The sequence below is a fragment of the Micromys minutus genome, assembly GCF_963924665.1.
Source record: "Micromys minutus genome assembly, chromosome: 7".
Taxonomy (NCBI): domain Eukaryota; kingdom Metazoa; phylum Chordata; class Mammalia; order Rodentia; family Muridae; genus Micromys; species Micromys minutus.
In genome coordinates, this window is record NC_137976.1 from 48,801,094 (window position 1) to 48,826,984 (window position 25,891).

The 25,891-nt window shown below is 40.2% G+C and overlaps 1 protein-coding gene across 2 annotated transcripts in view; it reads right to left on the bottom strand.

Moving 5' to 3' along the window:
- Positions 1 to 1,693: 1,693 nt before the first annotated feature.
- CCDC80 (coiled-coil domain containing 80) overlaps positions 1,694 to 25,891 on the bottom strand; it is a 31,635-nt gene continuing 7,437 nt past the window's right edge. For both annotated transcript variants that reach the window (XM_080919024.1, XM_080919025.1), the window contains 6 exons: positions 23,938 to 24,094; positions 12,280 to 12,416; positions 10,529 to 10,677; positions 5,874 to 5,977; positions 3,325 to 3,405; positions 1,694 to 2,369 (listed from right to left, as the gene is read on the bottom strand). In XM_080919024.1, coding sequence (XP_080775150.1) covers positions 2,026 to 2,369; positions 3,325 to 3,405; positions 5,874 to 5,977; positions 10,529 to 10,677; positions 12,280 to 12,416; positions 23,938 to 24,094 — 972 coding nt within the window. In that variant the 3' untranslated portion in view covers positions 1,694 to 2,025. The remainder of the gene's footprint in view (positions 2,370 to 3,324; positions 3,406 to 5,873; positions 5,978 to 10,528; positions 10,678 to 12,279; positions 12,417 to 23,937; positions 24,095 to 25,891) is intronic.

Genomic DNA, 25,891 nt, shown 5'->3' on the forward strand with positions numbered 1-25,891 from the left:
GCTTTATATATCAAAATATTCTACTATGCAATGATTTCCCAAGTCCATATGTCATTTTTTGTTTGTTTACAGTGGTAGAGGTTAAAGAAATCCATGGCTTTGGGCATCCTGGGCAATAGACTATTCCCCTGGGTTCATTCAACCTTGATGAAATGATCTCTAATGTACTTTCATTTGTGCTTAGTTCAGGAGAACAGAAGGCAGTGTTTATAAATGAGTTAGTATTAGTGCCACCATCTTTGTTGGATACCAAAAATAAAACACAGCAAACAAACAAAAACCCCACCTTTTTAAAGCTGAGAAAGATATGGCCTGACCAGGGAAGCTGTGCCCATATTGTGAGGATCCAAAATCCATTGACCATTGACCATGATGATGGTGGAGCCGCTGGGAGACACCCGGAAAGATCATGGGTGACTTGCAGGGAAAGCAGTATAATCGTGCAGATGACCACCACACTGCTGTTTCTCCTCATTTCTCCCTTTGGGTGCTTCCTCCCCCTTCTTTCCATCTCTATGCCTACCATAGAAATTAGCTATCTTTGTAACTGTTCTCTACTTGTCTGAGTTTTATGTATAAGGAGAAGTCTTTCCAGTTTTGTGTTCTGGATTCTAGCAGAATGTATGGAAAATAGCGTAACTTATTTTAATTATTTATTCTACCTGGAGTCTAACCTTCAGGGTAATGTCATGTTTAAGAATGGCAATGTCAAATCATTATTTTGATAACCTACATCTTTCAGTAATTCCCAACTTGCTCTTCTCAAATTTAGGAATGCATCTAGAATGGGGTCCACTCATGTTCTCTTTTGTCTGTCCAAAGCAAGAAGCAAGAAAAACTATAGTGCATTGTATAGCTGTAGTAGGACTGTGCACTCGACAGAACTAGTGAGGTTGAGTGAGCTCAGACTGAGGGAATCTCAGAGACTTGAGATCTCAAATCTCACTGCTCTCCCCATTTCTGTAACTGCTCTAGAACATTTATCCATGACACCCACTGAGAGGACAATGGCAGTCAGTCACATAAGAAAACACCTAGAGTTCTTCCCCATGCAAATATAGCATCACTAACATCTCAAACTGAGCCAGTAGGAAACTCCTACCCCTAAATTCTGCCCTCCTTCTCAGTGTTTATAAAGTCCCTGTGCACATGGAATAAAGTTCACAAGTTATTTCATCAAGGGTGGTATGAGAGTGGCTGTTTTTACTGAGCTGTAACACCTGGGGAATTTGCTCTCTGGAAGCAGACCTTGGGACCTTCTAGCTGGCAAGGCTCACACCACCACTGGCATCACTGGTGCTTTTATAGCTGACCAGAGACCTGGGACCTTGGCTACCTGCCCTGCTCAGGCCACCAAACCTCCTTGCTTCTTTTCTAAGAGCTGTAAAAGAACCTCAAATGTCATAGAACTGCTGTAGATATGTTTAGGCTGACATTTCAATTGTTAAGAAGCCATTTGAAGCCATATATGGTGATACATGCCTTTAATCCCAACATTTGGGAGGCAGAGGCAAGTGGATCTTGTGAGTTTGAGACAAACCTGATCAACGTAGCAAGTTCTAGATCAGTCAGAGCTACACAGAGATCCTGTCTCAAAAGAAAAGCCCAGCCACCTGTTGGTTTCTGTGTCTATCCAGATGTTTTACAAAAACATTTGTACCATTGAGCTTTAATATTTCTTAACACAAGTTTTACTTACAAATTGATAGAAGAAATGAAGAAAGGATGTATAAACATTTTATATACACTTGCATATCAATTATTATAAGAAAAGAGATACTACCTTTAGTTTTTTCAGTAAAAATTCAGCAGCACATTTTCCTCTTTCAAGTTAGAGAGTTCTTTTAAATGTCTTAATAACAACTCATGAGTAGGGGAAAGTTTACTATTTCTTTAATCTTGGAAGAACACTGAAAGAAAAAGGCAGGGTATGGAGAGTATGAAGGAATTCCCTTATGAGCTGTCTGCACACAGCTTTAGCAGATGAGGGGGAAGCTGGTTGGGAATAAGGTTACATATTTCTGTTCAGTAAGGATATCCATGGTGGTAACTGTCATGACGGTAGTCATCCTGGTAGCCATCCTGGTATCCTTGGTGATAACTATGGTAACCATATCCCGCATACTCATCTTCTGGGCAGCGCATCCCCAGTGACTGTTGAATGGCCATTTCCTGTCTCCGAAGTTGCATGGAATCAATTAAGTCATATACGATGACCATCGACCACATAGGAGAAGGATACCAAGATTTAACATTGCCATCTTTTCCAACTAGAAGCATGGAGAAGTACTCTGGGCTCACTTGGAAATAGTTGCGGATGTCTTTGACCAAGTGGGCTGGCACATCTTCCCGCTCAACAGTGGAGCTCCCTGAAATAGCATTGTAATGGTTGTTAGTGGAGTAAAGAGTCAGAGTTCATAGATACAACAAAACAAGAGGAAATCCCCATGAGAGCAGAGGACCCACAAGCCTGTTCCCTTTAGCACAAAAGCCAGTTGTTTGCTGGATGTGTCCAAATAGCAATTAAATGTGCAAGGTTGTTATTGCCAAACTATGGGACTATGAATAAACTATGGCATCTCTTTTTGAGAATGTTACAAAATAAAGAAGCCATGTCTTAATTTAACCCTGCAACATTAACATCTTTACAATCTGTCCCGAACAAACAATGATCTTTCTATTTCTAGGTATGTTACCAATTAGCTTACTTATTTATATTCTAGTTTTCCCTTCAATAGACAATGGAAAGTTGGTTTTGTTGTCTGGAGTAAAAAAGAACATTTATGTTGAAAACCAATGCCTGGATCTAAACCAGTAGTATATGTGAAAAGAAAAAAAATGGGGAACTTGGGCTTTCTGAGGGGTCTACTCTGGCACTCAGCCAGGTATTTACCACACTGGCATTTATTTCAAACAGAGGGTCCGTGCAGGAAGGATGGCTATGACTTCTGCAAGCTTCAGTCTGTAGTCATCTTTGCTTAGGTTCTTTGAGTTTTTTTTATTGCATTTCCTTATCTTTGGACGGAAATCAAGGTGATAAGACCTCATAAAATGGTCATGAGATTAAATGATAGAGCATAAGTTACTTTGAAAACCTTAAAACTCATTATTGAACAAAAGCATGATTTTGATTATGAATGTGGATGTGTTTACTGTCAGTTTGAGTGATTTCATATCAGAACTAAGAATAGTCCTTAGTCCAGCCCCAGCCCCATACACATCATGGTCACACAAACATGCTTGTGTTCACATACTTATTCCCTTGAGGCATGCCTCCTGATTGCATATAGCCAAACATAATGTTTTAAAACAATAAACTATTACCATTAATTGGGAACAGTTCTAAAACTCCTCCAACTTCCTCTCCAACACCCAAAAGTTTCAGAATGGTTATATGTCGCAAACCTGACACAAAAGAAGAAAATTACAAAATTAGGGGAAAATAATTCTGAAAATATCTTTTCCATCCATAGACCTGACAACTGATGATTTTCGTGTTACTTAAAGTTTTGAAAAGAATAGAAAACACAAAAACCCAATAGATAATCTGTCTTTGATATTTCTACAACACAGGAAATTTTTTTTAAAAAGCTGACAAGAGCAGTTACAGATTTTAGAAGTAGGATTTTGGGTTTTGTGTGTGAGGCAGACAAACTGAAATAGATTTGCTCTCAAAACGATTCTTGCTGCAAAATACCAAAATAGGAAACTAATGAAAGTAAATTATCTACCATGAGCTAAGCACAGTGTTGGATTCTGGGGAAAAGAAGTTAAACCTGAAAGTTTCAGACCTTCTATGGATAACTTCCCCTCAGAGAGAAAAACCACACGAAAATCTAAGTGATGGTTAGAGTCAGTCAGAACCTAGATGCTTCACTTGACTGTCAGGCTCTTACTCATGCACAGGATTCACTGGGGAATCCCAGGCAAGCACAGCTGGCTTCCCATCTTCAGCTAAGGTTTCAGCAAAGGAGGGAAGGTCATGCTTGATAGCTTGTTGGAATTCTTTTGAAGATGAAAAACGTGAAGGGATTCAGAAAGAAAACAGCAAGATAAAGAGAATTTAACCGGGTCATAGCTTCGTGCTAATGATAAGATCAGTGGAGTTTGTCGCCCAGGGAGGAAATGAAAAGCTTCTATAAGGGAGGGCTCCATTAAGGAAGAGCTAAAATCAAGGCAAAATGCCATTCCCCACAGTTTTGTTTTGTTTTCCACCTCTATCTTTTCTCGAGAAGGTGAAGCCTTCCAAACACCAGTGAGTCATAGTTTGAGAAACTGAAGGTCACGAATTGAATGACTCCTGGAAAGTGTGATTTGTTCATATTTCCTGCATATAACAAGAAACTTTGCTTATAGAAAAATAGAAAATCATGATTTTATTTGGTGTCATTGTGTCTTTGACACAGATCATAACCCACAGCCCAGGCTGGCCTGTGACTCAAAAGTCTCTGCTTTGAGTCTCTTGGTGCTGAGATCACACATATCTGCCACCAAAGTGGGATTTGTTTTGATTTACCTTTCTACTATGACTAGCCCTTCAGTGCTCTAAGAATCTCTCTCTCATAATCAGCACCATTGACAGCTCTGAAGTTTTAATACAATTCAGCATATTGACAAAACCAAACATTGTGTGTTGTTAGTTCTAAATCATTAGCCGTGATAAACGGAGGATAACAGAGAGTCCTGCGTTGTCCTGCCATGTTGCTCTTGCTTGCTCCCTGCCTTGGCATCATTTCACATCTTACACTTGGAAAGTACTTATGATTGAGATGTACAGGACCCCAGGACAGAACTGGGTCCCAGTAATGCTTTACAAAACACACCAACATCCTTCAAGAACCAAGTGCAGATTTTCTTTTTAAGACTTAATTATTTTACGTACATGAGTACACTTCAGACACACCCAGAAGAGGGCATCAGATCCCATCAAAGATGGTTGTGAGCCACCATGTGGTTATTGGAAACTGAACTCAGGACCTCTGGAAAAGCAGTCAGCTCTCTTAACCTCTGAGCCATCTCTGCAGCCCCCAAGTACAGTTTTATAACTGTGCCATAACTATAGCTGTGTATCGAGGCTGTCCTGATTTGTAATGTTATAATGGTGGATTTTTAAGTCGGTGACAGGAAAGCAGCCCTTTCATAAATACCTCTAAGATTCAAAGTCCTCCCCTTGGCAGCTGCACAGCTCATGATATCAGCTGTGACGCCGACACTGTTGACTTCATCGTCACCTCATGTCACACTGAACTTAGTAATAAGTTCTGTATACGGTGCATATATTTCAGTGGCCAGATTAAAAAATGATTCTAGTGCTTTTAGTTAGCCCAGCAGAAAACGTTTAACAAATAAGGTGGCATGTTATTTTTCAAAATATTGAGATTTGCAACAAGTAGGGAAAAAAAAACAAAACCTTTTTTTTCCTTTCTGATTTGTCTTGAAAAGGTAACACACCCAAAATTCCAGCACACGGACAAGGCAGGAGGATTTGGAGTTACATAGTGATATTCTGATTCTAAAAAAAAAATAAGGTTCTGTTGCATTAATTCCTAGAACAAGATCAGTATATGGAAGCGTACCCAATGTTAGTAGCCAAGTAGACAAGTGATACTGCTTGCATTTCATCAACTTCACACATGTTTTGAAAATTAATTAAAGGTAGAGCAGTAGATACTTTCAAACACTTGGAAGGAATGTATAGTTGATTAAAACAGTACTTTGGAAGCAACTTCATGCTCAGTATAATAGAATATGTGTCTGGGAATGTACACCTGAATTGGAGTATATTTGGATTCGCTAATGTTTTATGTTCCATTTTAGAATCATCCAGAAAGAAAGTGGTATGGGAAAGCAGAAATAAGGTTTCTCCTACTCACCAAAATTGCACGCCTGACCATTGAGGGCAGAGAGCTGTTGTGAATAGGCCCAGTCTTCATCATTAGGAGCAGAGATTACTAGCAACCGCCTCCTCCATCGGAACCTGGAAAAGATGCCACTGTCACTGCTTCATACACTAGAGGCCAGTGTAAGAAAACTGGGCAACATGGGCTGTTGGGATTTTCCATTCCCGGAATAAAAATCTCTTGCCCACAGAACTCTTCCACGGCTCCTGAAAGCCATTCAGCTGCATTACCACAGACTCTTACTCTTTCTGTGTGTCTCCTGTGTGCCTGAATACGTTGGGTCACGGTCATCATGCCTGGTGAGGACACTCAGATGCTCTCAGTTATAAGGAACACTAGTCAAAACTGTAAAGGAAACATTGACACCAAGATGACAAAAGAATGCTGAAGAGAGATAAAGTCCCTATAGAGTTCCCTTTTGAGTGCAGCAAGGGCTGAGAAAGGAGATTATCAACAAGAAAGGGCTAGAAAGGGATCACCAAATTTTAACTGCATGACCACCAAAATTTAGTATGTGACCACAGCAACAAGAAAGAAAGTGGGAAAGTCAGTAAAAAGATTTAAGGAGAGTTCCAGAAAAAGAAAATCTTGTGTATTTTCCCTAGTAGGGGGCTGCTATTCTAGAGGCAAATGCAAGTTCTGATCTCTATCTTATTATCACTCATAAAAGGCAATTGAAACTGCCCCTATGAAGTATGGGATTTGGATAAAGCCAGCCTCTGCTGTTAGCCTGGCTGTCATGGTGCACTAGTAGACTGTATATCTTATACATGGACACTTGAATTCAAGTTTGTCATCGCTACTTCTTGGATGTCTTTGTGCCTGTCACTCAGTTCAACTAAGTCTCAAACTTTCATTATTTCTGGAGTAAAAAGTATCTTAGTTTCTACTTCAAAGAGGTGTTACAAAATCAAACTCCCAAACCCATCTGTATGTTATGGGATGGAACTAGGAAATCATGCCTTCCTTTACAGCTTAAATGAAGTTTAAAAACCTGCACCATTACCATACCTTGGACATCTCCCATGACAATGCAACACGGTAATCTATTTGATTGTGTCAGTGTGTTATCTTAAAGCTCACTTTCACTGCATAGTAAGTGTTCTTCACTAAGGCTTAGGAAAGCAAGCCCCCATCTTATGACTGATAAGACATAAAGAAGTAATTTTCACGACTAGTAAATCTAAGGTGGTATGGTACCAAAATATAGACTTAGGGATGAGGATGCTGTCCTCAAAGGACAGTATAGTGTAAAGCAATACATTGTGCTCCTGGTGGAAAGCTGGGTGGAATTATTTCAAACTGGAGGAGTGTTGCTTTCTGCCTTAGGTGCAGGCAACCAAAAAGTATCAATAATCACTGAGCTAGAGGCCAGCCATTTTGCATAGGTTTTCTCTTCCTATGCTCCGTCTAGCTTCAGAATGAACATGAGGCTTTTTAACCCCAAAGAAGATGGCCCCGTGGAGGGAACATTTTTGGAGGAATGAAGGAAAAGAACAGTCTAATGAAATACAAGCTCTGAGTGGGTGTCTGTCTCCTAAGGCTGGCCAAGAAGTGCTTGCTGTGACATTACATTCACTTCCTCTGCTTGTTTTTCTTCAAAGGGAAAGGAAAACAAGTCTCCACTTAGGATAGGAGATGAATATTTTGGCACAAATAGAGGGAAAGGAGCATATGAGACAGTCCAGAGGTTCCTGGGAAAAGGAACAGTGGCGGCTGCTGGGTCACAAGCTCTGTCTCTGATCTTCCTGCTTCCTTAGGAGGAGTGCCAGACCAGAGCTGGCCCCCAGCCAGCATGTAACCAGGCCAGCCTCTCTGGCCTACATGGAGCCATTGAGCTATTTTGGTGAGATCTGTTTTAACTTGTTTACCTGTATGTGCCACTGAATGAGGTTTTGATGGGAGAAGGATGAGACGCCCTGTCTCAGACACAACCCAGGGAAGGTTGCTTCCCTTAAGGAGTGATTTAGACTTCACATACTGGGACCCAAAGCCACAGCTCAAGGGCACTAAAGAAATTAACTTCCAGGGCCTGTGACAAGAACTGTGACCCCGCTTAGGTCCCCATTTGGGTCAAATTATTCTGTCACGTTAGCTTCTCAGTAAATGAAACCCTACAAGCTCTAAGTGTGTTTGCTTCTTTTAACTGGCATCCCAAATTAGTGTGCATTTGCCCACTGTTTGGGGCTTCTGTCTGAGGAAGGGTAATTACAGCCTAAAGTGCAGTGCTAAAGACCAGACTGGCTTCAGGGTCTGGTCAGTTGAAACCAGGCTGTGCAATCTTACCGAACAGTCAGCAAATTTAAGGAAAATTCCCGTTCAGGGACTGGCATAGCCAGAGGATTTATATTATTTTATTTTGGAGCTGTTTTTCTTTTTTGTCTTAGCCTAGATACCAATTCTGAATTGTGTACTGTGCTTCACTGATGGATGACGTGTGGTATAGGACCCAAATAATGCACTGGAATACTATAATAACATTTAATGACCACTTGCTTTGTGCTAGATCCTGGGCCATTGTTTCCTTTTGTTTTAAGTTGTTTTAGTATTTAGTATTAAGTATTATTAGTATTATTAACAAGAACACTTATTATTATCATTTTGCAAATTGGAAAACCGAGTGAGAAAAATAAAGAGAAAAGAAAAAAAAGGAAAGAAAGAAAGAAAAATTCAAATTCAGAGCTATTTTATTCCTGCCTCTGAGTAATATTTATTCTGTTTAAGTTTTAAGAAAATATTTTATTAGGTCTTTGGATATTTCATACAATATATTCTGATCATACTCTCTACCTGACAAGTCTCCTAAATTTACTCTCCTCACACATAACCTCCTACCAACTCAACTTCCAGTTCTTTTTTTATTGCTTTTAAAAGCTATTAAATATAATTGCATTGTCCAATCGTGCTTGAGAGTTAGGAGAACATGACTGTCCATTAAAGAACACCGACTCTCCCTCTCCCAGCCACCATCAAGTGTCAATCTCTCCTCACCTAGTAAGCGGGGTTGTCTACCATGAAGGAAGGTGTAGAGATAGTTTAAGTTCAGAGATAGTGGTTAACTTTAAGGAAAATGTTTTCTAGATACAGCAGAACAATTGTACATACAAACTTATAAAGATTATGACACTATCCACAAGACCTACAAATAAATATGTACACACACACACACACATACACACACACACACACACACACATCTTGTAAAGTTTAAAAGACTTTGGCCTACTACTGACAAGCTTGCAGCTACAAGTGAGGTTGTGTAATTGGATAGTTAAGTTTAGCACAAGTTGAAATCTAAGTGAATGTAATGGGGATGGGATTTGAAAACATCCAAACATAAAAATCTATGAGCAACATTTTGCAGCACACATATAACATGTGAAGGTTCTTGGTATCGGTATGGATGAGTATACAACAGCCCTGGATAAAGGAGGGGTTCCTTGATACCATTATTTCAGTTTTAAAGTGAAAAGATTTTTAAGGCAGTTCAGTTAAGAAGTGTAAGGTCAAGGTGGGAAATGTGTTACAGTCTGAATCTTCATATGAATGATAAATCTTCTTTAGACTTATTTATTAAGTTGCTATAGCCTAAGAGCCCCAAGTCTCCTCTGAGTCTTCAGGAATTCAAGTCCTTCCCATTTTAATCCCTAAAGTTGAGATCCTAACACCAGGCAGTGAGTAAAGATCAAGTGCCTGGGACTCACATTTAACACTGAGCCTCCAGCAAACACTTGTTTCATTTCCCTCAGCCCTCAAGTACAGCTGTGGTAGTGTTGTGTTGAGATCTCTGCAATTTGACTTGTTGAGAGTACCTTCTTCAGTTTTGTCCCTCTTCGGGACTGACTCAGAGTCCCTATGAAACTTTCACCCAACAGTGGGAAACACTTAGAGAAAAGAAGACATTGTTATTTTGGTTTTCTTAAGCTGGTCTCTAGGGGATGCCCCAACGCCTGCTGTCAATGGGCTTGAGTAAACACTACTCCCCAGAGAATCTGAAGTGAGGTCAAGAAGACTCCTACTTCTAGGGTCTCGGTGTGGCTTTCCTTGTTTTGTTGTAAAGAAGTGTAAAGTCAAGCACAGTGCATCTGTCTCATTTGGAAGTGGAAGAAAACGGTAACGTAATGTTCACAGCTTTCAGATTTGCTGACTGCATGAAGCTATCCTCATGGATGTTCTGAATTCTATGCAAAGTACCCCCCCCAAAAAAAAGAAAGAAAAGAAAAAAGAAACAGAAGAGACCTCTCCCGATAACACAAAATCAACCTCCAAATCAGAGTAGCCTTGCAACCAGAACCATAGCCAGGGTGCTCAAAAGGTGAGTACTTGTAAACTTGGGAACTGATATGTTTCTTTGATTCTGATTCATCAAATTGAACCATCAAATTAATAATAAAAAAAAGACAGACAGGAAAGAAAGAAGAAAGAATAAAAAGAAATGAGAAGAGAAAAAGAAAGGAAAGAAAGGAAAAGAACAGAAAATGAAAGAAAAGGAAAGAAAAGGAAAGAAAAGGAAAGGAAAGGAAAGGAAAGGAAAGGAAAGGAAAGGAAAGGAAAGGAAAGGAAAGGGAAAAGAAAAATCTCCAGGCAAAATTGCACTAGCCTCTTCTGAGAACACAAAGAGAATGTACCTGGATAGGAAATTCTCCAGGGACTGCCTCTTGTCCTCCTTACAGACAATGCCCTCCTTCTTCTGCTTCTCCATATCTTTGATCCGGGATTGGAAAGTGTCAATCAGATCAAACACGGACTTCATTGCGATTGGCACCTCGTAGTATTGCTGTTTAAGAAAGCACAGGATACATGCAATTAATACCTTCCAGTGAAATCTGGGAAAATCTTTGGAGGGTTTGTGGTTTATAAACACTCTTTTGTAATGGTAGTATCTGCTAATTGCTTGAAATTGGGCCCCCAGGAAGCAATTGGTACATTTGTAAAGAGTGATTCTGGTCTTCTGTTACTGAAAACAATGTATGCCTTCCTTACCATACAAACCCTAAGTTTATCACCATATAGCGGGTACTAAGATATTTATGACACCACCAGAGAAGCGAGAGACAGTACACTAACATAGAGCAGCAAATGAGACGGCATGTTAGGGTTGCTAACCTGACTTTCCCACCACATCTCATCTTATTGATTTAACATTAGGTCACATTTGCTCACATGTTCTCAGAAACAGGTAAGGATCCAATTTACAGACAGTTAGATTTCATTTCCTTGGATCCCAGCTACCCAGACTTTCAAAAGTCACTTGATTTGGATATGAACCCTGCAAGCAAAACCAATATGAGGGTCCACCTGAGCGGGGCTTCTAACTTTGCCCCAGTGGGGTTTCACCTTAGAGATCATCTAGTTCAGCTTCTCCTGTGACAGATAAGGTAACACGTGCAGAATACATTAGTGGTGTGATATCTCCGCAGAACCACAAAACCACTGCAGGTCAAGTCAGCTGTTCTGATGGTACAGATAACAACCCCTCCAAACAGATCCTCATGAAAGTTTGCTAACTGTCAGCATACTACAATGCCAAAGACTCCAGGACCTTAGATAGCCTCTGTAGGGATGAAATCTAATTCCAACTGGAACAACTTGGACAAGCTATTTACCCATTCTGGGAAAAAAAAAAAAAATATATATATATATATATATATATATATATATATTTTCTGTGAAACAAAAAAGATACTGGTATTTAATTTAGATGTACATAACGAGAGTTATATAGGTTTGAGCAGTTCTTTAGTGTAAGGAAAACCCCCAATAAAATAAGCTATTTTGCCACTTTTGTGACTATGTAACTCAGTTTTGAGTGGTTCAGATACTTTGTTGCCACAGAAAGAAAGTAAATGGAAAATTCTTGCAGTCTTTTTATCTTAAATCCTGAGGTCCAACGCTGGGACCCTTTCACACAGTTCCTCACGTGGTGACCCTCAACCATGAAATTTTGCTACTGTTATGAATCATAATGTAAATACCTAATATGCAGAATATTTGATATGTGACCTCCATGAAAGGGTAGCTTGACCTCTAAAGGGTTCCCTACAGTTGAGAGCCACTGCCCTAAAGGTTAGTGTAGGGCATCTTGGAGGAAGGACTGCACTGTCTCCTGTATTCCCAGGGGATGGATCACTACAGACATTTAACTAGTGTCTGATAAATTCTCCACATTAATGTGATGGAAAGATTCAATCTGAGACATGTAGATGGGATGTCTGTTTAGTCCAACCTGTTCCTTTTCTTGAGAGATCATTTCTGAATTATACAACTGAAATACTAGAGCTATTTAAAAACCTTACCAGTAGGGCAGTTTGTGGCCTTATTGACTATAAGAAGCTGTAGTTTCTATTCCGAGGAATTGCACCACAGCAAAACCCCATACCTTGACTCTCAGATCCACATCTGTCAGCACCATGAAGAAGTCATTGTAAGTCATTCCATACTCCTTCCTCAGCTCGCCGATGAGATGTTGGTCTACCAAATCCTCATCATCCACCACACGCATGGGTTTCTCGTTATCTTAAGAAAAACAAAAATGTGCAGAAAAATGAGTATGGCAAAAGAGGAAACATTGAATGAGGTAAGTGGGGACCCTGGGGCTTATCCAGCTCAAACCAGACCATTCTGTCTAGTTTTATAGACTTACCTCACAATATGTGTGAACAGTTTTACAGCGGACTAAATACAATGAAAACTATATGAATAGTGAATTCATAGGTATAAAACTACCAAAGGAATACACAAAATTCCATTAAAAACCACACCTTTAAAGATGACAGCCCATCTCTGCCTACACGTTCTTGTGGACCAGAAGTGTTAGCATTAAGTTTGTCTAGAATTACTAAAAAACTGTCCATTCTCTCAGGGTATGAGGCTTTACTTAAATTGCCAGGAAGCTAGACCAGACATGTTTGTTAAGGCTCACTTCCACTATAGATAATTCTGAGTTTGAAGCCTGTATCTGTTCCTCCTTTAGCATATAATTAACTTTGGAGCTCAGTAAATGTACGATAGAGAAAAATAAAGAGTCTATGCTCAAAAAAAAAAAAAAAAAAAAAAAAAAAAAAAAAAAAAAAGTCTATGCTCCAAAAGTAGTCACAGGTTCATGTGGGCTCTGGAAGAAGCTATGCAAATTTCTCAGATAAACACAATTTCAAGCAAAATTTAAGAGCTTCTGGAAGGCTTTAAGCATCATGCATGTTCTCAGTCAAAGAAATCATTATAATTTAGAATAATAGTTTCTGAAGGTGCCCCTGAGGACATGGGAAACATGAATGTCCAACTGTTTTAATTTGGGTTTCTATTTCTATGTTCAAATATTATAACCCAAAGATGCTTCAGGAAGAAAGAGTTGACTTCAGCTTATAGTTCCCCATCCAAGCCCATCCCTGGGGAAGTCAGGGCAGGAACTCACACAAGGCAGGAGCCTGGCCATCGAGGAGTGCTGCTTACTGGCTTGCTCGGCCTCCTTGCTTATAGCACCCAGGATGTAAAGGCTACAGAAGCCGTTTGACTGTGGGTAGCCACTGACTCTGTAGGGTCAGCTCTATTGCTGTGCTGTGCACCACAGCCTAGAATGTCAGGTTAAATGCATTGCTTATTTTTACTTGTATTTATTTGTGTGTGCCAGTGCGAGGTGTGTATTCAACAGCATGGGTGTGGAGCACAACTCTCAACAGTTAGTTCTCACAAGAGCCAGGTCTCCCCTACCTCCCGAGGGCTCAAGGAACTGAATTCAGGTCATAACGTCTTATACTAGAGCCTCCACCTGATGTGTCATTTTGCAGGCCCCAAATGTGTGTCTGTATCATAATATTCCAGGTCACAGTGGGTTTGTCAGGTTACAACCCCATGGTTGTTAAAAAGGTATGTATATTTAATTACTTTCAAAACAGATTAGTGTTTCCCTCAACTCCACCTAAAATTGTATCTTCAAATTAATCCCTCATATTTAGGATAAATGAAAAATGAAATTAGTGAATGTGTAGCATAACTATTAGCACAGGGAGTCTTAGTTATCAACACAGACACACAGTAAGCAGTACTAGGGACTATTTTGCAAATAAAAATTTAAAGCTGGACGTATGCATTGCCTTCCTGATAAAAAGACAATTACAGTTACACTGTTACTACCATTCAGTTGATTATGGTAGTAGAAAAAAATAGAAACAAGTAGCTTGATTTCTACAAAACAAAGTGAAAAGAGAAAGAAGTCTAATTCCATTTCCAAAGTCATAACAGTGCTTCGTGGAGATTGTCCTCAGACACAGGACCTAAGAAACTGTATGAGAACCAAACATCGTCTGAAACCTGCAGGTGGATATGGAAGAACATATTGTATAGATCACACATCTGTTTGGTTTTGTTGACAAGATGTATACAGTTAAAACTGGTATGTTGCAATAGCCGTTTTTCTCACTTTTAGTATGTCTTCTTCAGCACAGAAAGTCAGTTGCAGAATTAAATGTGCAGTATAATGTTATTCTTGGTTCAAAACATGTTTAAGGCAAAAGAAGATGCAAATTGGAACACGCAGCAGGCAGCACCCATTCTGTGGGACACAGAGATGCTCACAGTGACTTCCTCCGTGAGAAGGAAGTGGGAAACCTAAGGTGAAGCATTGACTTCTTACTTTCCATGTCTATACTACTCAAATTTCAACAAGGCACAAGTCTTTGTGAATAATAATGAAGGAGATTTTAAATGTCCATGACTATACTGAATCCATCAAACTACCTTCTAAATGACTGTTTGTGCCCATGGGATAGCACTGTTGTCAGCTTTTTGCAGTTCCAAGTGGTAACTCCGGAGACTCACTGTTGGCCAAAGTACTGGAGACAAACAGTTGCGGAATGCCCTACCGTAAAGGTGCCGTCTATAACACTGCCTGCTAGGCTCAGGGAACGTCTCAGAAGATGGAACAGAGAGAGTGTAAGAGCCAGAAGAAGGCAGAAAAGATGAGTGCTGAGTTCTCAGGATGACATGGCTGTTGTACTTTTTGATACTCATGGCCAACATGCTTACCTATACAAGATGGTGCCCATCAACACCTAGTGGCTGAATAAGGGGCAGATTATAGGATGCTGGCTCTATCTAATGATTGACAGGGAAGGAAGAGATCATTTTCTTCAGTGCTGCAGACACCGATAAATACTCTTGTTTCTATAAACAAACTTTTCTATAAACAAACTCTCACCCTTGTTTCTGTTAGCAACGCTAATGAAACTAATTGGTACACACACACATATGCACACACACACACAAATACACACACACACACACACACACATACACATGACATTAAAAACAGAAAGAGGGCTAGCTGGGAAGAGTAAGGAAACCAGAGAATGGGAAGAGGCCAAAACAAGGAAGTAGTACTAAGATGATCAAATATATTATGAACATGAAAGAAATATTACAATAAAACCCATTATTATGCATACATAAAATGCTAACAAAACTATAAAAATAAAAATGTCCTTTACAGTTAACATTCTAAATCTTTATAAACAGGTTTATCTTCACATAAGAATTATGATTTTGAGAGGTTTGTTGTTACCTTATTTTGTTTATTTTTTTTAAACAGGATCCTGTGTAGCCCAGGATGGTCCTAAAGTCACTCCGTAGCAGAAGATGGCCTTAAACTCTTTTATAGGAGCTAAAGAGAAAGGACTGAAGGAGCTGAAAGAGTCTGAAACTCCATGGGAAGAACAAAATTACCAACTAACCAAACCCACAACAGCTCCCAAGAACTAAAACACCAATTAATGAGTTGGCATGGAGAGGCCCACGGCCCCAGGTGCATATGCAGCAGAGGATAGCATTTTCTGACATCAGTGGTAGGAGAGGCCTTTGGTCCAGCGAAGGTTCATTTTCCCAGTGTAGGGGAATGCCAAGCTGCTAAGGGGGTAAAGGGTGGTTGGGAGAGGAAGCACCTTCATGGAGAAAATGAGAAGAGGAAGGGGATGCGACTGGGGGAAAGGGATAATATCTGAAATGTAAATGCAAAGAATATCAATAAAAATATGTAAAAAAATAAGTCTAGTTTTTATTATTATCATTATCTCTCTCTCACCCTCTCCCTCTCCCTCCCCCTGTGTGTGTGTGTGTGTGTGTGTGTGTGTGTGTGTGTAATGTGAACAAGTGAGTGTTTATGCCAGGGTGCACATTCAGAAGTCAGAGGGCAAGTCTGTGTAATCCATCCTCTGTTTCTGCCCTCACATGGGTCCCAGGGATTAAACTCGGGTCACCAGACTTTGAGTAGTAAGTCCTTTTGCCATCTCACTGGCCTAACCTTGTACATGTGCAATGGTGGGTACAAGGTTGTGTGAGACTAATGGATATGAAAGCCATCCTGTTCACCTTCAAACTGGCAGCCACAAGTGGCAGCCACATTGGAGCTCAAAACTCCCCCTTGGTCCATCTTTGTGCTGGGTTCCCCTCTAGGACTGGAGGAAGGGAGGTAGCTCTCCACTCACCTCCTTACATTCAAAACTCAGAATCGAGAGCTCTTTCTCAGAGAACACGGTCTATAACGGTCTCTAAGAAAGAAAAAGAGGATGGACACTGCTACCCAGAAGCAAAGTGGCAGCAAGATTCGGCCAGCCTAACTTATTCCCCTGTAGCCCTCTCTGTCCGGCACACAAACGCCTCCCAGTCATTGGTAAAGAGGACCCTGGTTTAAGACCTAAGACAAACTTTGCTCTAACCAGCAAGAAGCCGATTTCACAGTCTGTTTTCACCTCTCAAGGAAAATGTTTTCAGAAGTAATTCAGCCAAACATTAGAAATAAAACGTTTTACACTCTCGGGATACTGAAATGGCTACATGTTTGGCCTGAGGAGAAAAATCTGCCAAAGAAAAACAATGAAGTCTCTGATCAAGGCTGGATCCAAGGAGGACGGGGGTAACTGTACAGCAGGGACGAATCCACACCCGGCCAAATTCTGAAGAAGGTGCATGTGAGGCCAGCTCCCGTCTGCGGCTGCCTGCTTTAGTCACGGGTCTCTGCTATCTTTCATATTCTGTGCAAATCAGAACTGGGATAATATTCTCCAGTCTGGGAAGCAACACAGAGTAATAGAGATTCTTAAGTCCATCCACTTCTGCCTGAGCACACTCGTCACTCCTCCAAGAGAACTCCAAGACTTGCAGGTAGACATTCCTTAAAGAGGTCCTATAAACTGTTAACTTTCTCCTAATCCAGCTACCGTGGCTGATCCACATTCATTTTGTGAGGTCAGGACTGGGATTATCAAGGAAAGGGCTAGCCAGATGAGAGAGCTCCTTTTCACACTATTACAAATAGCCTAGAAATGGGATACTTGTCTGGTTCCTCATCCTTTGGGAATCCAAGTCCCCAAACTCAGTGGCACAATTCTGGTTGCACTATAGCAAGTTTCTTCGTGTATTTGATTGACTATAGATAGCACAGTGACACTTTAAAATTAGCTTCAGTCGTAAACTATTAAACAATTGTATGCCTTGTATGCCTGGCATTATTAAAACCCCCACTTGTGACTACTTCCTCTCTCAGCGTCCATGACTTCTTTTCCTCTCACCTCTCCCTAAGTTCAAGTTGTGAACTGAAGTTCTCTAAGGGTGCCATATCTCTGCTGGAGAGTGTGCACACAGACTGACAGACAACTGATTGAGTGACTGACTAGAACGTTGTAACCGTGGAGAGATGGAATGTTGTAAATTGAGAGACAAAATTATCTCCGGCTATCTTTAGTTGTCTTAAGATCTACTTACTCCCAGACCATGTCTTCAACCTAACATTTTTCTGACTGTTAGTAAAACTTTAGGAATGTGCCACTCAGCAGATTTTCAGAAACCCTAAAGCTATGAATGTTAAAAGATGCTATCTGGGCTGAGGCGGTGGCTCACTTGGTACAGCACTTGCCACGCAAGCTTTAAGGAGCTGAGTTTGGATCTCTAGTCCCAACATGAAAAGCTGAGCATGCGTGTGTACTGGCTACCCAGTCTAGCCAATCAGCAAGCTTCCAGTTCAGTGAGAGACTGTATTTGAAAGGATGTGGGGAGGCCAAGCGTGGAGATGCGCACCTTTAATCCAAGCGCTTCAGAGGCAAAGGCAGTCATATTTCTGTGAGCTTGAGGCTGGACTGCACTACATATAGATTTCCAGGCTGGCCCGGGCTACACAGTGAGACCTTGTCTTAAAAAATAAAGAAGAAAAGGAGGCAAGGAGGGAGGGTCCGAGGGGGAGTCAGAGAAAGGGATGGATGGAGGGACCAAGGGAGGGACAAGTGGAGGGACAAACAGAAGGACGAACGGAGAAAAGGGGCATGGTTAAAGAAGAAATCTGACACCAACCTCTGATCATCACACAGAATAGCACACATAAGAACATGCACACACATAGACACATATACACAGAGACACAAACATAGACACACATACACATACAGACACATATGTACACATAGACACATACAGAGACACACTGACTCAGCACACACACAAGCACAAATACACACACAGAAACACAGACTGAGACACACAAACACACACAGACTCAGACACTCAAATGCACACTTAGACTCAGGCTCTCAGACACTTATATACACATAAAGACACATGCACACACAGAGACAGAGATGCGTACAGACAGACAGACAGACAAACAGACACACACACACACACACACACACACACACACACACACACACCATCTGAAAAGTGTAAAAGAGATTCCCCTGACATGTTCTACCTCACCAACCTGATCTTCCACCAATGTGCTTGATAAATACATTAATTTATGAGTTTTCTTTTTGTTCTATCACTATGAAAGCTCATATAACCCCTCCCACGCTAGAAACATGCCATTCAAGGTGACCTAAATCCATGTTCACAGGCCATCATCACCCCATTATTTCCTTGAGGCAAGCACTGCAGTTGCATCTATAAAGCCTTTCACTAATGCTGGGATCATTTCGTCATCTCCTGTGGCTGCAGCACTTCCATATCTTTGCCGGCAGTTTTCTAAAGAGTAGCATTCATTGCTGACTTTCATCACCATCACTAGAGACCTTCCTGTTACAATCTTTGAATGCATACCAATCACATTAGAATCACGCATAGTAAGGCCAAGTGAGCTGCTTAACTGTAATGCTCTCAAAGCGCAGAAAGCCACTATTTCATAGAAGAAACCCTGAACTCTTATCATAGCATATAAGGCCATAAATGTTATCGACCCAGTGTATCCTAATAGGTCAATTAGGACTACCGTCATATACAACATTTGAGCTCTCTATTTTCAATTGTTGGAACTATGACCTCTCTCAGTACATTGGTGGTGTACATATGGAGTCCCAGGAGGCTGAGGCAGGAGAATGGCAAGTTCAAGGCCAATCTGGATGAGAGAGTGAGTTCCAGGCTATCCTGGGTAACTTACTGTCTCTCTCTCCCCTCCCCTTCCTTCTCCCTTTCCCTCCCTCCCCCTCTCCCTTCCCTCTCTCCTCCCCCTCTCTGTGTATGTGTGTGTTTGTGTGTGTGAGTGGGTGTATGGGTGTTCTACATAAAATATATATTTATATATAACAAATAGGAAATAGATATTTGTACTTTCACAAAGAAGCAGAAATACACATGGTTGCCTTCAAAGGGCAAGTAGTAATATTATAAAAAAATCAGGCATAGATTCAAGAACCTTTCAATCTACAACTTTTTATATAAATGATATAAAATGTATCAGAACTAAAACTTAAATAAAGATAAAATTCCTGTTTCCAAAATTAGAATGATATAAATTTGATTTCCCAAGGCTTCTCCATTAAAACACCCAGTATTTGTGTGATTTATGGTGTTACCCCTGATTATGGGAGTTGGAAGAGTCTACCTTTTATGTGTATATGTACGACCATACACTTAAAAGTTTAAATGTACCTTCTGCACATGAGAAAAAATATTAGCTGTGTTTATGAGTCTGTCTTCTTGTGCCTATCATGATTTCTCATGGCATCGTCTTTTCCACAAATTTCAATTTTCTTAATCGCTACTGAAATCCCTCTGGGTTTGTAAGCCATGGTTTTGGTTTTTTGTTTTTGTTTTTGTTTTTTTTTTTTGTGGGGTTGTTTTGTTTTGTTTTTTGTATTTGCCTATCTTTTGACAGGGAATCACTTACCTATTCGCCACATTGTCCAATGACTTGTTTGGCATATTTGACTTCTGTACTTTTGTCCCCTTGATTATCCAGGGTTGATGTTAACACTGATACATTAGATGCTAAAGGCAGAGGGTGGAGTAAGATGCGGGAATGGGTGCTGGGCTTTGTAGACCACTTAGATCCTTGTTTATCAGAGACACTGTGGACACCTGCCCACCCAGGCTTCCTGCCTTTCTAAGGGTGCTGTGTCCTAAGGGTGTTGTGGTCTAGGGCAGTTGTCAGACACTATAACCACAGATGAAAGCAACACTTGCAGTCAGAAGATCAGCTTTTCTGGACTGCCTCAAGGGGAAAGTAGATTGAGGTGATTACCAAAGACAAAAACTAGACTAGAATGTGTTCGGTCATTCTTATTTGTAAATACTAGCTTAAAATTCATCTCTATGCATTCCTTATATAAACAACTTTGTCTCTTCTTATATTCCACACCCATCAATTTTTCCACTTCCTTTTTATTAATTACCCTTAATCATTCATTCCCTCAGAAGAAACTATCAGAACTGGGGAGATAACACAGTAAGTGGGTGAAGGCCTTAAAGTACCTTTTTGTTTTAGTCCTTAATATGTGGGAAGCAATACAAATGTAAAAATATTTTCCAGATTTATGATGTCTTTTAGGAAAATCAAATTCCCACCTGGTGTATTCTATCTCCTTCTCATTTCATCCTTTAATAAAGAACCAGTTCCCAGAAACTTCTTTCTAACTGGACAATTCTATGATCTTCCAACTTAACATATACACCAATATTCTTATGCTAGAGTGACATTTTAAATATGAACAATAGAGAAAGCCTTTATGTGTGAATCCATTTTAGTATCTCACACATAATAGCCTTCTGTGTTGGCAAACCCAAATGGGCACTGGAATTTTCTCAAACCTTGTGACTTTCTTTAGACTAATTTCTGAAACCTTAAATTTAGATCCCTAATGTTTGTAGGCCCATGGCAGATATTCTAACTACCGTTAGCAAGATGGACCACCTGATGAGGGCACCTGCATTGTGTCTGGTTGTCAGTGTCTGCTGTGAAGAGCCAGTAAAATTCTGGAGGGATACAGTGTATTTACTTCATATTTAAGGAAAAGTAAAGCTACTGACAGATCTCAGGCTGAAAATCAGACAAAGCTGGGATTTGGTTCACTAAGACTATGGCTCATGCCAAGTTTTATTTTCCCATCACTGAATCCCAGCCTTGGCTGGAAGAGCTACAAGCCTTTCTCAGGAGGGTAACCTGGGACACAGGGAGGGAAGGGCCTTCCAGGAAATAGATGAAACTAAAAATGTTACCCCAGCCCCCTTCGAACAAGGCCAGTGCTGCCACTCTGAAACAAAGATACAAACTGCAAGACCTGGTTTTCAATAAGTCAGAAAAAGGAAAAAAAACAAAAACAAAAACAAAAACAAAAACAAAACAAACCCTCATCCCTTACAGTTCATATTCAATCCAGATTTCTAGAAAACACCAGAATAATGCTAAAAATTTTCCAAGGCGGTACCAGATGCTTATAATATGACTATACCAAGATTGGGGCAGCAGATATAATGACTTTCCCAAACTCTTCTGAACCAAGCAATGGGAACACTTAGTAGAAGAGTTGGTAGTAGCACATTTGACACCGAACACCTGGCTGAGGAAGACTTTTATCACTTGCCAGCACCAGGCTGTGCTGGATTGAATGCCTGTTTCCTCTCTAGACATCTGGAGTATCATGAAGCAGGCTGGCTCGAGCTACTATGTGAAACTCCAGGAAACAAATGGTTTGAATCCTTGTTAATCACTAAATACGCCTTTATGTCGTTGGCCTCTTGGGCTTCTCACTTATCATCAAGAGTACTAATACAATCATGCAATCCGACCAGAAAAAGCATTTGCAAGTCAGCATCCTGTAATTAGCAGAAAGCAGTAACAATTGTTTTCCTGGTGACAATTGTGACAGCACCTTTGATCTCCAACTACTTGGATCAAACGACATTGATCACTAGATGCAACAGCAGTGATAAGAATATCGATAAGAAGAGAGCCCATCGTCAGCCGGGGTGTGCATACACATTCATCTCGTCTTCACCACAGCCTTTGAAGTAAGCATGATTTCTTCTAGGACTTAAGAGTTGGGTGGAAGAGATGGGTCAGCCATTAAAAGCTACATTCACAACCAAACAATATCCACAAGATTACATAACAAATAAATTATAAATTTGGATGTGGACCTACTAGCCTCCCAAACTGGTTTTCCCCCTTTGATTTATTTGGTTGTTGTTTTTATTGGCTTGAGGCAGAATATCACTATGTAGGCCAGGTTTCCCTCAGGTTCACAAAGACCTGTCTGCCTCTTCCAAGTGCTGGGATAAGAGATGTATGTGACCATATCAGGCTGTTGTTGATTGAGAACACTATTCTCTCCCCCCAAACAAGCACATAGCAGAGGGATAGAGGTTCAAAACCAGTTATTAATACATAGTAATTTATGATGGGGCACAGGAAGGCTGCTATTTAGGTACCCTTTGCAGTCACCTCGGGGAGTGGTGAGCTGAGGAAGAGAATGTATAACTGAAAATGTGTAGCTATGTTCCAGAAAACTGCTGTGTAGCACTGTACCTTTGATTAGACCACTATATTTTACATTCAAAGGTTTGTGAAGACAAGAGATCGTATGCTGAGGATGGTTGCTACAATTAAACGTGAATGGTCTAAAAAACTAGTCCATATGCAAATTAAGCTGACATAGTTAGGACAGATGTACCAAGATTCTGCATCAGGAAAATCTGAACTAGGCTACAGTATTTTGTGTTAATATTAACTAACACGGGAAACACCTGTATATCTTTTCTGATATTTTCAGAAAGAATGTATTTTATGAAAAATATAGAGGATAATGAAGATTAAGAAGAATAAATCTAGAGAACTTTAATTATAGCTAAACAACAAAAGCAGTAAACTATGTTTACGAAAAGATGTAAAAGAAAAGAAAACTTTTGGTGAGAAGAAAGGTTTCAATGGGGGAGGGAGGGCTATGAGAGAGTGACTGGGGTAAAAAGATGACCAAAATTCACACACACACACACACACACACACACACACACACACACACACTGTCACATAGAAGGTTTTATAGATAAAAGAACCATAAGAAACTATCACCCATGGTTCCAGCCTTCTGAGTGTGAGACTGGACTCATCAGTAAATCTTGCAGCATCATGGGAATTGTTACATATCCCACTTCTGCTGCCTGAAGCTGGCTGTACCTCATGCACCTTACACACATGAATGTGAAAACTCTAATGTTCAGCCAAATTCTTCTTCTCTCGAAAAAGACTTGGGAGAAGTTTAATCTGTATTTTCAGCAGCTTTTTAGTTAGCTCAACAGTTTGTAACTCTAGCTAATTCCCTCTTTAGGCTCCCAGTGTCTATGGGTCTGGCAGATCCCTGCGCACGATGAATTGCTAGTAGCATAAAGTCTGTAGGCATGTCAACCGGTACTGCTCACAACCAAGGAAACCCAGGAACCAAGAGGAGAGGGGCCATACACCTCTCTGATTACCTCCAATCATGTAAAGCTTTTCTCATTTCCCTTTCCTTTTCATACATTTGTTTTGAAATGCTAACTTCTTAAGCCAGAATTTCCTGGTGTTGCTGGATAGGCAGAGATACAGGTAGAGAGATGGTAGATAGACAGACAGACAGTATCTTTGTCACCATAACCAAAGGACCCTCCAAACATCCCGTTGTTTCTTTTGACTTCCTCCAACCACCACTGAAGACCTCTCGAATAATAACTGTCCCACCACAGATAAGAGGCAAAACAAACAAACAAACAAACAAGCAAACAAACACAATAAAATGCTGAAGAGCACCTAGCTGGAAGTGGTCAATTTTCATGGAGCTGTTGTTGGCAGGACCAAAGATGGTGACCACAGAGATCCTCCTGGTAGCCATCTTGCAGAAGCTCTCCAGATACTCATCCCGCTGCTGCACATACATGTTGTTCTCAGCCTTGGGAGTGGTGATCAGCTGGAGGCATGGGAGGACAAGCATTAGTACTCAGTGCTCAAGTCACGATGCCAAACCCAGAGACAACTGAGAGCAGAGGGCACATAACCGGTCAACGGCTTTCTTGGGCACTTGCGTAATCAAGACCCAAACCACCATTTTGGCAGTCTTTTTCTTTCAAGTAAAATAAAAACTAGTCCAAATAGTTTACATGTCTCTATTCAGTTCTCTAATTAGCCTTCCTTTCATGTGTAACGTGGTTTTCCTATTTGTGGGAACACAGAAATATTTATTCTTCAAGTCTGTCACGTTCCATAAAGATCTGACATGCAATAATTACCCACCTTCCCTCATTTAGATCTACCCTAACTAGACACTGGATAACTCAATGATTTTATTTTCACTTCCATAATGTTGGAAGAGCTTCACAGCCAGGCCTTGCAAATTATGGAATAGAATTTTTATGAGGTAACCTTGCAAACAGTTTTTATGATGGCTTATGGGGCTGTATTTTGCCATGTAGATACTATTCATTGCCCCAAAGAGGAGAATTTTGATACTTGAGCCCAGCTCTACTCTAGCAGATGGCTCTAACTGATTTACTTTAGCCCTCTTTTAACCAGATCTGGGTTTTTTTTTAAATCGGTATTTTATGACTCTTGTGGAGAAAAGACAGAGATATTTTGATCGCTAGCCATCTGAGAAGCTGTATTTCATTTTGTTTCAGTTAAAGCAAGTAGTCTTTGATTATTCTATTTATGAATATATGCACTATTTGTTTATGCATAAGTATGCACATATATATATGCATGTATATTTTTATGAGTTTAGTTAATTATTTAGGCTCTCTTGTATCCTCTAAGAATGTTTTCCTGTTTTCAATATACCCTCACACGAAAGCTTCTCTGATCCTCTGGTCATTTTAGTTGCCTTTTTTAGAGCCTTCTTCAGTGTCACAGATTTTCCGAGCTGAAACCCAAACCATCGCCCACACTGAGAATGGGCAGGAACATGCTGCTTGCTCTGGAAGTGGGAAGCCATAAAATGTTCTCTGATGATAGCCAGACCCTTCTTGATCTTCTGAATTGGGAAAACGCACAGGGAAGGTGTCTGTAGAGAAGTTTGTCCAGACCGCCTTTGTTGGCTTACCCCTTGGTTTAGAGACAAGCCATGGGTTTCTTTGTAAATATTTTCTTGCATTAAGCCATGTTCAAATTGAAAGTCACTCTTCCATTTACCCATCAAAAATTTGTGAGTTCTTTCTAAAGTCTGTGTCCACAAGGTTAGCAGCATTTTGGGCAGGAGGAGTTAGTGCGTTGTTAATCTCTGTCAAATATTTTATCAAAAATAGCCTGTAAATTTGGCTCTGAATTTATCTTGCTCTTTATTTTTCTCTATCAGAGTTGTTTATGATGTCTACTAGAGTTCCCTGATGAAATTTTTGTGCTTGACAAAATACTCCCTCTGGGAATTTCAAATGCGTCTGGAAGCCTATGAGTGGAATATTAGCAAAGGTTTTTGGTTTTTCTTTTAAAAATGTTTCTTTTTCCTTAGCTGATCATTTAAACCAGATATGTTCTTGTTAATTTTGACTTTCCATTTTATGCCTGTTTAGATGGACATAGTGGCCAGGAAATATGTTTTAAAAGATGTAATCTGCATAAAAAAGTATAAAAATTTCACACGTCTAAAATATATTCACTGATTATGACTTAGCCTTAAGAAAAAAAAATTAGGGTAGTTCTAAAAAATATGTTGACCATATTTTTAGTTGTTAGTTTGTTTTTAGTTAGCTAGATGTTTTGATAGGGAAGGATG